Below are 12279 nucleotides of genomic sequence, written 5' to 3' on the forward strand. Positions count from 1 at the left end.
AACCTCACCCTCTTCCCCCACAAACCTCACCCTCTCCCCCCAAACCTCACCTTCTCTCCCAAACCTCCCCCTTCCCCCCCCCCAAACTCACCCATATCCCCTGGAGGAGGAACTTCACCGTGGCAGCTCTCCTCCTCCACCTCTGACCTGGACTCTTGGCCTGGTCCCGCCTGGGGGCCTTGTCCTGCGTGTATACCCCCCCCCGATCTGCAACAGACATTTATCCCCCCACCTCCCTAATCTACTCTGTTACCTTTCTCTCTTCTCTCTCTCCTCTTCAGAATGACATTTTGTCAGGAAGCTTTGTGTCAAAATGAGTCACAGTCCAACTCAAAGCAGACTGTGAGTGTGTATGTATATGCAGCACTGCACAATGTAAACTTGTAAACATACTTTTTTTCTCTTCTTTTTTGTATTGTTTATTGATTTTGATTTCTTTTTCTTCCTCAAACCAAGTAGGTTTGAAACTAGTATGAAAATACCAGGAGAGCTTCTTGCAATCATAGTGACATTGCCTGTTTCACAGTATTGAACTGCACATGGAAATGCTTTTCATGCTTTGTGCTGTAAGGAGATTGATTTCATGAGATTTGGTCCCTCAAAGGGGCGTCTGGCTGATGTTGGCGATTCCATAATCTATTATGCTGAAGTTCAGCATTCTTTTTTCTTTTTTTTTTTCTTTTCAGAGATTGATCTTTTACACATCTCCTCCAACCGCACAAACACTAGAGAAAAACAACTTGCTCCAGGTCTTGGGGATGCAACTAAGGTTGTCACGGTTGCAGGTGACTTGGACCGCAGCATGGAGATGATAAAACATGTATGAACGGATGGCGGCTGGAAGCTGGTCAGCACTTCTCACCTAGTTGTCTGCTCTGACCCCCTCTGGCCACCAGGGGGCAATGCAATCCCTCACCTTGATTGATGCATGGCAGCGGTGTCAACCACAGCCGTTCGGTTTTCAGGGATATTCGGAGCTTCAGAACTCCAGGAGGAGGTGGTGGTGGTGGTGGTCTCTCGATGTGATTACATGTAGATAAGCACTTTAACATGCAAGCTGTCGTCTTTTCATTCTGAATCAACTAGTGCTTCCTCCTGAGGGGTGTGTGTGTGTGTGTGTGTCCAGTATGTGTCCTGTGTGTGTGTGTGTGTGTGTGTGTTCAGGATGTATGTGTGTGTGTCCAGTATGTGTGAGTGAGTGTGTGTGTGTGTCCAGTATGTGTGTGAGAATGGCGAGGGTGTGTGTTGACCGCAGGCCCACATGCTCCATCTCCCCCCCCAACCCCCCCACCTCTCTAAAAGACTGGAGCCTCCAACACCGTGAGCACACCGTCTCTGTCTGCAGTGCATGCTGGGACATTAAACGCAGCTCCTCCGCAGCAACAGCGAAGGCTGAGGGCATCCGGGCGTTTCCATGGAAACAGAAACAGCCCTCCTTGCCCACTTTACAAAATCGGCAGCTACGTGCTACACTGCAATCTAGATATCTGACATCATGCAAAAACGCCTGCGGAGAGTCTGTTTAAAAGAAAAAAATGAAAGAAAAGAAAAAGACGGAACTAAAGCTTAAATAGGGGAGGGGGGGGGGGGGGCGCTGTTAGTGTTGAAAATGTGTGTTTTTCCTCTGCCAGTGTTGGCAGCAAGTACTTATGCAATCTCAATGTAAGCATTATGTATGACAGGCGGACCCCGGAGGTTGCCATAATGTTAGGGGATCCTTGGGAGAAGCCATGTGTTTCGAGGTAAACATCATCAGAGCTCGCTGGTGTGACTGACAAGCCGAGGGACCGAGGAGTCAGAGAGAGGACGTTCTGGAATGTTCTGGAACCAGGGAACGCTGTGCGTGGAGTCTGACCACCCCCCCCCCCCCCCCGCACGCGCACAAGGGCATTATTCTTCACCACTCCACCTGAGGAGCAGAGGGGAGGGCTCCCGCTGAGGACAACACACTTCACGGATAGTTTCCTCTGTTTTAGTCCGGTGGTTTCCCTCGGGACTGTTCTGAGACTGCTCCAAGGAGTGAGGGCCGAGGAGGAGGAGGCCTCTCTGTGACTGAGGACCGAGGAGGAGGTCTCTCTGTGTGACGGACGAGGGAGCAGATGTTTGGTGGGACCCCTAAGCTGCTACTCTGGGGTTTTGACTGCTGTGTTCTCTGGAAGGACGTGGCCACACGTGTCTGACAGACAGCCCAGACTCTACTGCACGCCCCCCTTGACCCCCCCACCGCTCTCTCTCCCCTGTATGTGTCCTCCTCAACCTTCAACTCATAGCAGAGCCCCACTGCACCATTCCCTGTGTGGGTCTTTCCCCCCCCCCCTAGAAGAGTGAAAGAGTATTTCTCTACTAGTGCCATTCTGATTATTGTTGTTTAATTGTTACGATTGCTGCATTTTCAATCTTTTCAGTGGGTGTTATTGTACATACATATATATTTTTTTGAACTTCTATGATGCGTGACAATGCTCGCTTCAGTCTTTGGATGACACAATGTAACCTGAGTTGATTCAGAATGTGGAATGTTTGGGGGCGGGGGGGGGGGGGGCGCGTTGGGTGTTGACAAATCTTTTTTTTGGGGATATATTTTGTTGTCGTTGTTGGTTTGAGCGGGTGGGCGTCTGTGTTCATCTGTGTGGTCCTGTCCTTGTTGCCAGGTGAGAGTGATGACAGCGCTGTAGTGATCACACTGCTCCACTGTCTCTCCAACTCATCCAACACGTGTACTATCTGACGCATTATGTTTATTATCACAAGTCACTTTTTAAAAAGTAGATTTCAGATGCCATAAATGTCGTAGCTCTGCATAATACAGATTGTATGGAAACGTGTACAAATAACCGCACACACATAGACACACACGTTAAACATGGCTATTGAACACGGAGAGGAACCGTATGTAATTCTCTTGAATGAATGCGACCCGATGCACTGTGAGCTCAATGTGATGTGGGAGTCATTTGTCGACAATAATAAATGATAAAAACATAATAATGATCATGTATTTAATGTAAAGTTAGTTAATATGAAACATTACTGAGGACATCTGTATAACTTATATGAATGTATTGTCTTGCTATACTGGACATATCCAACTGATGCATTTTACTGTAAAGCAATAATGTGAAAAAATAAAATGGCAAAATAATTCCTGTACATTTGTCTCGCAATTCCTTGACTATCAGATGTAAAACGATCACTAATGCCATTTATAAATGTTTTTGTAGTCTGCTGTGGTTTGATTTCTATTTCTTAGCTGTATCTCCTGTTTGAAATACACAAAAGGATATATTAATCATGACTTTAATCAAATCAAAGTATGTATTACAGTAGCAGTTGTATTTGATATTGATTGGAAACTGTTACATTGATAGAGGAGTCAAACTATATATGTGACACATTCTAATGTGTGGGTCCGCATGTCGGCAACCAATCAAAATGTTCAGACTTTTCTTTTGAAACACGGAACTACGTTTCAACCTTGTTGAGAATCACAACACAAACTCGCTAGTCAAGCCAAAATACTGCAACGCAATGGATTGGGTGAGTAATCCCCACTGCTACCTAGTTAACTATAAAGCCCAATGCACCCGGCGTGCGATTTTGTCACACGACAACATTCGATTATCAATTTACACCACCGAAGTGTGTGGGTGTGAATGGAGAATCGAATATTGTCGTGCGACAATATCGCATCGCATGCCGTGTGCATTGCGATGCGATAATGTCGCACGACAACATGAGAGAGAGGGTGCTCTTCTAAATGTATTATATTTTATATTTAACAATATCTTATACCTCTGCTTGGTGACCAGAGGGTGGCGCTGTAAGCTCAGGATTTCCAGAATGAAATGAGACTAGGAGCAAGAAGACAACTGTAGAAGCTAGAAGGCAACAGTAGGAGCTCCCCTCACACCATCACTGTTGAGACTATAATGGTTCTATGATGCCTGGAGTCAACTGATTAAAAAGTTAAACACAAAATCACCTCACAGATCGAAAAATACCGTAAGATGAAATCCTATATTCTATTTGTGTCCGACATAATTTCTAGGTCATGGATGAATACCAAGGCCTGGCTCAATTTCCATCCCAAATGCCTCTTTTCATCACCTGGCTTATTTTCATATGAAACCACTCTGCATATTTTCCCACCAAGATGGATGAACCATCTTCCAGTCCATTAAACAAACGCACAACTGGCAATCTGGCCGGTGCCACAACTGACCCCAACTAGCCGGTGGTGCTGTTCACTAATGAGCCACCCTGGTGGCCACCATGCTGCAGCTAACAAGCTCCTTGCTCTCAACCATGATCTTTCGCTCTGATGAGCCCTTCTTCTCAAAGCCCCTAACAAGCGTACAGTTTGTTCTGCTGTCCTTCATGAGCAGCTTCTCTGTACTCCACCGTTCCTCTCACCAAATCATTAGGAAGCGAATCCACATTTTTAGCTGACACATAGTCAGAAAAAAACACTTTGTTCTTCAGCCACATAACATTTTGTTCCTTGTTTGTTCCTTGGTATTTTTTTTCTTGTACACAGCGCCGCTGCTTCTGCAAATTGGCCTGCTAAAGTGATGGATGGTAAAGCAAACTGTTGTCGCCTATTGCAGCTACTGGGGGGGCATGCAGTTCAGCGCGTGGCTGGAGGTGGCTGACTGTTGCCCTAATGTCCCTAATGTGTGTTTACCTCACCTACCACTGAAAGTCAGAGAATAGCCTAAGCACTTTCATTCTCTGAGGTGTTCGTTTCAGAACATTAAGATTTTATTTTATTTTATAAAAAGTCCATTGTTTTTCGTACAGCATCATGTGGTTGGAAGGTTTCAATATTTGTGCATCAAATCAAGTCAAGTCTTATATAAAATGTTATGTTTTTTATGCTAAATCTGGAAATGTGTCTAATCTGGCACACATTTTAAATGTTAAACTCATCAAATATCAGCGATAGGGGACTCGAGTCACATGGCTTGACTCAAGTCGGACCTGGCAACCTACTGGACGTAACCTGTTACCTGGCAACCTACTGGACGTAACCTGGCAACCTGCTGGACGTAACCTGTTACCTGGCAACCTACTGGACGTAACCTGTTACCTGGCAATCTACTGGACGTAACCTGGCAACCTGCTGGACGTAACCTGTTACCTGGCAACCTACTGGACGTAACCTGGCAACCTACTGGACGTAACCTGTTACCTGGCAACCTACTGGACATAACCTGGCAACCTACTGGACGTAACCTGTTACCTGGCAACCTGCTGGACGTAACCTGTTACCTGGCAACCTACTGGACGCAGCACACCAGTAGAGGCAGATATCATGTAGAGTGTAGTAGACCATAATTACATTTGGATTCAAGGATTATTTTAGATGATGGTAGTAAGAAGAGAACAGCGGTATGCAAAGACTGCACCATAACGTCAAACTTCATCCCGTCACTACAAAACCCACAAAGAAAGGCAGCTACGTGACTGTGTCTTTTTAGCTAACTTTATTGGCAGGTCAAACGTTAGCTAACGTTAAGTGCACCTGTTGAACGTGTGTTATGTCCCAAGTCAGTTCATGTTTGACAAAACTCATTTTATACTTGAATAGTTTGAATACGTTTTCATGGTTTGATGTAGCCTAATGTTTAGTAATGTCAGTATTTAGTGGCATACTGAAACCATTATACTTGAATAGTTTAATGTAGCCTAATGTTTAGTAGGCTAATGTCAGCAATGTTTACATTTTAGGCTATAGCCTATATATATTTATTTATTTATTTGTAATATACTTTTTTGTTTGTTTATACATTTATACATATATATTCTTGTTGTTCATTTAGGAGGCTTGTTATTGACTTCCATAAAATGTCAAAAGTTGTCGGAAATGTTGAAAATAAATCTTCTTAATATAAAATAAAACTGTTCATGACCACTGTCTATTAGGCTAACTAACTGATTTAAATGTGGAAACTGTGGTAGATCATCAGAATTTCATATGACTTGACCTGAGCAATGACTTGACTTGCTTGATTCTCACCACAGTAACTTGTGACTTATACTTGAAGGTTAGGGCTTGAGACTTGCTTGTGACTTGCACATGTTTAACCTACTCCCACCTCTGCCAAATATATTTTGGAGTAGACCAAGAAAAGTTTAATAATCTCTTTATTGATGTTCGATAAATGCTAGACAGGTACATTTCCTTCAAGTGGCTCTTCTCTCCAAGGTACCAGCCAGTTCTTCTAATATTCCATCAGTATTCCTTGTGTTATGTGCACATTCTACTGCATTTTCATTCAAAGTCCCTCAGCTACCTACAGTACCTTCAGAAACTATTAAGTGCTCTCAGGGTTTGAAATTACCATTTGACCTTTTTTCTTTGTCTTTTAAACTCTTGTCTGAGAGCTTGCATTTAGATTACATTAAAATAAATGTGAAAAATGTGAGGTCAGTGATATGGCACTTTTGAAAAGTAGATTTATTAAAGTGATATGTCTGGAGACACCATTAGATTATTATTTCTTTAAATAACGACAGTTTTTTTAAAATAGTAGATCTAACATTGAGCACTGAGTATTCAGCCACAATTTGGCTGAAATAGCTATAGCAGGCCATTGAATGTGGTAGCACAATGGCTCTGTTAATACAATAATGTTAGTCAGGTAGGTTGTTAGGACAAGAATAAAGGCACTAGAGGAACTCATTCAGAGTCATGAATCCAGCTGCATCTGCAAGGCTGTCTGGCATCGTGAGGTTGCTGTGAGTGCGTTTTGCGTTTGTTAGGTTAGTAAAGACACATCAGTCATAAGCAGTACAGGCGCATTAGTGTTGGACAGGCTCCAAGGCATACATTTACTGCTGAAATATAGATTCATGAAATGTATGCTCAGAGAAACACACCTCTGACTTTGGTCGAGACAGAGAACGGCTGGCTCAGATGGATGGTAGGCCTATATGGCTCCCAATTGATATCATGGCAGTCTATTGTAATATCATCCGTAATTTTGGACATGTTTCATTCCCCCCGTGATACTACATGCTTTAATTCACATTAAACGCAGATATGCTCTATGTTGTCTACACCAGCCAAACAGCAAATGATGATATCATCCCTATGCTAAGGTTTTGAGTAAGTGAGTAAATATGTTACTAGTGTGAATGCAAAAATTACATTGCACAAAAGCATACATTTAAAAACACCTCTAGTGGATAAATAATGAATTGCAGATCCTCCAGGGAACTATGTTATTTCCATATAGATGGTGCGCAGTGGGTAGTAGTGGCGCTCAGGGCAACAGTGTGGATAGCAAAACAATTGGTTTTTGGGGCATAGAGCAGTGGATGAAGGAGCCGCATGGAGAAACCTGCCGTCAGCAAATCTGGGGTTGGTCAACAAGCCGAGAGGGCTTGCGCCTTTATGAACGTGGTTCTGAATTAATGTTGTTAATGTCGAAATTGAATATTTCATAACGTTATGAATGCTGATGCACAAGCCTGCTGATTTATGAATGAGTCTCTCTAGCTGCAATGTTCCCGGAATGGTGAGCTCCCACTGAGGCGGTTACTCAGGTAATTTATTCTGTACCCAAGTTTGTCATTTACCTTCTCCTTTCAACCACTTCAACTGACAATATTTATTCAAACTATAGTGGCAATATCTGTTTGTATGGTGCGTGTATGGAGAGAGAGAGAGAGAGAGAGAGAGAGAGAGAGAGAGAGAGAGAGAGAGAGAGAGACACAGAGAGAGATGTTATGATCATCTAGGCTAGTTTTTCTAGTATGGTGATGATGGTTTCTGTAGTAGGCCTACATTATGCCCTTAATTTAAAGGCAAACGTGAAACGTCTACATATAGTAGAGTAATGAATAGTCACTGTTAGTCCAACATTTTTAAAATAATATATGATACTCTACAAAAAAGGCGCATTTCAATCCTCCTCTCTCTGGCACTCCATCATAGGGCACTGAGGCTAAGCCTCCTACAGCTTGTCTACGAGCACTGACCTAGTTGGACATGGTTGTTTGAGTATAGAAAGGTACCATTAATCACATGTCTACCCTGAACACTCCATACAGCTTCGGTCATTTAGTTAGAAAATGTCTCCATGGGAATACTGAAACCATAGAAACTGCAGGCTGCAGTAACTCAGAGGAGACAGGTGAAGTTTGGGTCAGACAACAGGAAGGACAACAACAACGAGCACCTTTCAGTTTAAACCTTGATGAGAGTAACAAAAGGTCAGTCTTATGCAAACACAGTGATGTTTAAAGAAAAGTAGAGGGCAAGAATCAAGATTTTAATTCAATTAATAAGGGGTGACAACGGGAAGCAAAGAGTAACCTTTTGCTGGTGGACCTAAACGTCCTTCATAGTTACATTTCTCTCCTGATTACACTCAAGACTACATACGATACAAACGTTTTACTGTTTTAGTCTCCTTTTCAGAGCATAGAAAAGGTAAGACCAGTCTCTCAATAGTTATTTTAAATACTTTTTATTAAAACATCACTGGCCTCCAACATACACGTTTTTAAAGAATGTACAATTATTAATACATCAATAATAATAATAATAATAATAATAATAATAATAGTAAGAATAATATTTAAATTAATGTTTTATTAATTAAGTAGAAACTGTTTACAGTTTGTAGGTTGGATTGTACATTTATCTTTTTATCTTTTGTCAATGAGGCGATGTCTGCATTTCTCTTATTCTCAGACTACAAGGCTTAGTTGTGGAGGAATGTACAGTACGATAAATCAAAATGATATTTTTTCCCCTCTGTTTTTCTGACATCAACACACACATTTATCTCTCTTGGTCTTGCTCACAGCGTTCAGCCATAGCATTTAGCCACACATATACATGTCAGGTTCACACAAACCCCCGCTCTCTCTCTCTCTCTCGCTCTCTCTCTCACACACACACACACACACACACACACACACACACACACACACACACACACACACACACACACACGCACACACACACACACACACACACACACACACACACACACAATAACACACACACACTTGGATGCCTGGAGTAGATCGTATAGTGCTGAGCTCTGGTGCTTTTTATCAGACATTTGGTCGTAAAGTGTCACACTGATAGAAGCACAAGATAGCTCCTTTCTCAGCACAACCAAGCAGAGGCTGAAATTCACTCTTCCACCTCCACCCATCTCTACCACAGCTTAAACACACCCTACACAACCTCCTCTCCTTCCTTTCTGTCTCCACCTCAACTGAAGTGCTTGTTCACGATGAGTGGTTCCTCCTTTGTAAGTGGGACTGGACTACAAAGGAAAATTCACTCAATGGACAGTTGAAAAGTGGCATTTGAAAAAAAAACTAAGATTTTGTTTTAGGGAGGAACAAATTGTCCAATTTACACAACAAACGTCATCCAGCTGTGGAATAATTATTGATAAAGATTGTTTCTTAATAAAGTTTTAAAACTGTTAATTTAAAAACACAGTATGATAAAAACCCACATGTCCGCTCTCTCTCTCCTGTCAGAGTTGGGCAGATCTAACAACGTCAGACAGATAAGCCAGGCTGAAAACATCCCTCTGGTACATCCACAGCAGTTCAGATGGGCTTGACAGGAGTAGAATATCATCCTCTATTTGCCCCCCAAAACTCTCCCAGGCTGTTCAGAACCAGTCCAAGGAGCGGTCAGGGGGATTCAGTAACCGGTCCCGTCAGTAAGTGGTCCCGTCTGTGTCCAGCGCTCGCGGTCATGTGTCGATGACGTCGCCGGCGGGCGAGGGTTCGTGCGGCAGGCTGGTGGCGTTGGGCAGCGGCTGGGTGTGGCCGACAGAGTTCTGCTGCAGCTCCAACGCCATGGCGTTCTGCGGGTGGGGGAACTCCTTCACCTGCCGCCGGTACTCCAGGAAGGTGGAGGCCTTGGTGGCGATGGCTACTACGTTCTTGCCCACGAAGATGGTGGACACGCGGCTGTCCTTGAACAGCACCATGTTGACGCCCCGGATCAGGATGGTCACCACGTTGATGGTCACCAGGCTGAGGACCGGGTACAGCATCATCTTCTGGGGCGACACGTGCTCCCCTTGCATGCTGATCTCGCTCAGCGACACGCAGGGCAGGATGAGCAGCAGGATGTAGCAGTAGAAGAACATCAGGCCCTCGGCCCAGATGGGCAGGCCTGTCCTCTGAGGCTCCCACAGGTTGGCTTGGATGTCCAGGAGGTCCAGAAGGTCCAGAGCCACCCAGAACAGCCTCCCTCTCATATCCTCCTTCTTCCTGAAGGTCCTGACGTACTCCATGCTGTCCAGAGCCACCAGGACTAAGTAGAGTCCCGGCACGCACACCGACAGCAGCAAGGTGAGGGCTTTCCGGGCCACCGTCTCCAGACTCTTGCGGTCGGCCTTGCAGTTCTGGAAGACGAAGTAGAGCTTGATCTCCAGGACGAAGATGTAGAGGAACCAGAGGATCATGGCGTAGCCGCGGCGAGCCGTACGCACCTCGGCGCCCACCCACACCGCCACGTAGCGCAGCACGATGAGGAAACACACGTCGCCCACCAGGACGATGATGCACACGCCGATCTTCCTCGGACCCTGGTTCTGCTCCACCAGGTAGGCGTCCATGAAGGCCATGCTGGTCATGATGACGATGGTGGTCAGGCACACGTGGCGTTTGTCCGGGGGTGGCAACACCATGGCGAGCGGGGCACGCCCTGGCTGGCTCTCGCTTCAGGAACGCCGCTTTTTCCGAAGTCGAGGAGAGGAGAGCAAGTTCAGAATAAGGGACACACTTGTCTCGTGTCCGGTGGGAATGCGGTCAATGCGTTAGTCCGTTAGGCAATCCCCTTTGCGCGAGCGAGCGAGTCTTGGGAGTCTATTGGAAAAAGAGGAAGGTAAGAGCAGGGGGTGTGGGGGGGAGAGTGGGGTGGGGGAGGTCAAGGGGAGAGTCTGTGCTGGCAGGTGATCGCTCTCAGGCCATGCGTATACAGGAACATCACCTCATTACTCAGCGCAGTTCCATTGATCCTCCTCAGCCACTAAGCAGCAGCCACGCTGAGGGCCTCAACGGCTGACGCACCATGACGGATACCGCGATGCTAATCCAGGACGCGCCAGGGAGGAGGACGCATAGAGAGGAGGACCGGGGTGGTGGGTGTGCAAACGGAGTGCAGGGCACACTGGGTGCAATGTGTGTGCGTGTGCGTGTGTGTGTGGTACAGTGACGAGAGAGAGAAATGTGAGAGAAATCACGCCGTGGTCAGTGCTGGGACCAGTGGTGCAGTGGTGTGTGTGTGTGGCTCTGTGCCCTGGTGCAGTACGAGTAGTGTGTATGCGGAGTGTGTGAATGAGAGAGAAGAGTCTGCAGCGGCCAGTTTCCCCCAGCAGCCATAAATCACAGAGACAGCCGGGTCAACGGCCCGTGGGGGCCTCCGTCCGACGCCCGCTCCCCCGGGGGAAGGCTCTCACGCTGGGCCGCAGACGCATCCTCTCTCCCCCTTCTGCCACGTGTCAGCCACACCGCAGACCTGGAGAGGATAAAGAGAGAAATTGGGTGGGGGGAGGGAGATAGGGAGATAGGGAGATGGGGAGGGATCGAGATCGAGAGAGAGAGAGAGAGAGGCAGAGGGAGAGTGAAAGAGAGAAGGAGGGTGGGGAGGGAGGTAGAAAAAAGAACTGTCAGCGCTCCTGGGCTATAACTCAGGGCTCGTTGCCAAAGGGCCCTCCACATGCTAGTGTGTCAGGCATGGTGTCAGCATGGCTCAGAGTGAACTACAGCGAACTGGTCTGTCACACAATGGGGAGGAACATACTGGGTAGGGCAGGACTCTTGGACTGTCATCACGACCTCACTGGTATGATGGTTGGTGCCTGAGGACCTGGTCTTTGTTGACTCTGTGTGACAGGTGATAAGAGGTGATGGCGCGTAACCGGATTTTAGATAAAAGATAAGACAAAGGATTCCATTTCATGTCAAGTCCTGCATTCACTCCCACACTTCCGCAAGACGAGGGTCTAAAATAGTGTGTGCAGCAGAGTACATTTCTGATTTTATTTTATTTAGTTTTTGACGTTTTTGACGTTTTTAATTGGACAGATCCTCATGCAGAGTGTTGTTTCATCTCCAGTATGTGTACTATACGTAAGGTAACACATTCTCTCTAATGAATGTTTCATTTATTTTATTGAATTATGTTTTGTAGTTAGTTCCTTTAATATTCCTTTTGACGTGTGTCGAGGGCCAGTCGAGGTCACGAGTGCACTCATCTAGTCTGCTCCGAAACATTTACAGCGCCGT

The 12279-nt window shown here is 45.6% G+C and overlaps 1 protein-coding gene across 1 annotated transcript; it reads right to left on the minus strand.

Annotated features, from left to right (window-relative positions):
• Window positions 1–9734: 9734 nt before the first annotated feature.
• tmem121ab (transmembrane protein 121Ab) lies at window positions 9735–10679 on the minus strand (the record flags this gene model as incomplete). The annotated part of the gene is made up of 1 exon (XM_080540446.1): window positions 9735–10679. One exon carries the CDS (start codon window positions 10677–10679, stop codon window positions 9735–9737), a length of 945 nt encoding a protein of 314 aa, XP_080396572.1.
• Window positions 10680–12279: the final 1600 nt, after the last annotated feature.

This window comes from Nansenia antarctica (assembly GCF_963989245.1).
Source record: "Nansenia antarctica genome assembly, chromosome: 1".
Classification (NCBI taxonomy): domain Eukaryota; kingdom Metazoa; phylum Chordata; class Actinopteri; order Argentiniformes; family Microstomatidae; genus Nansenia; species Nansenia antarctica.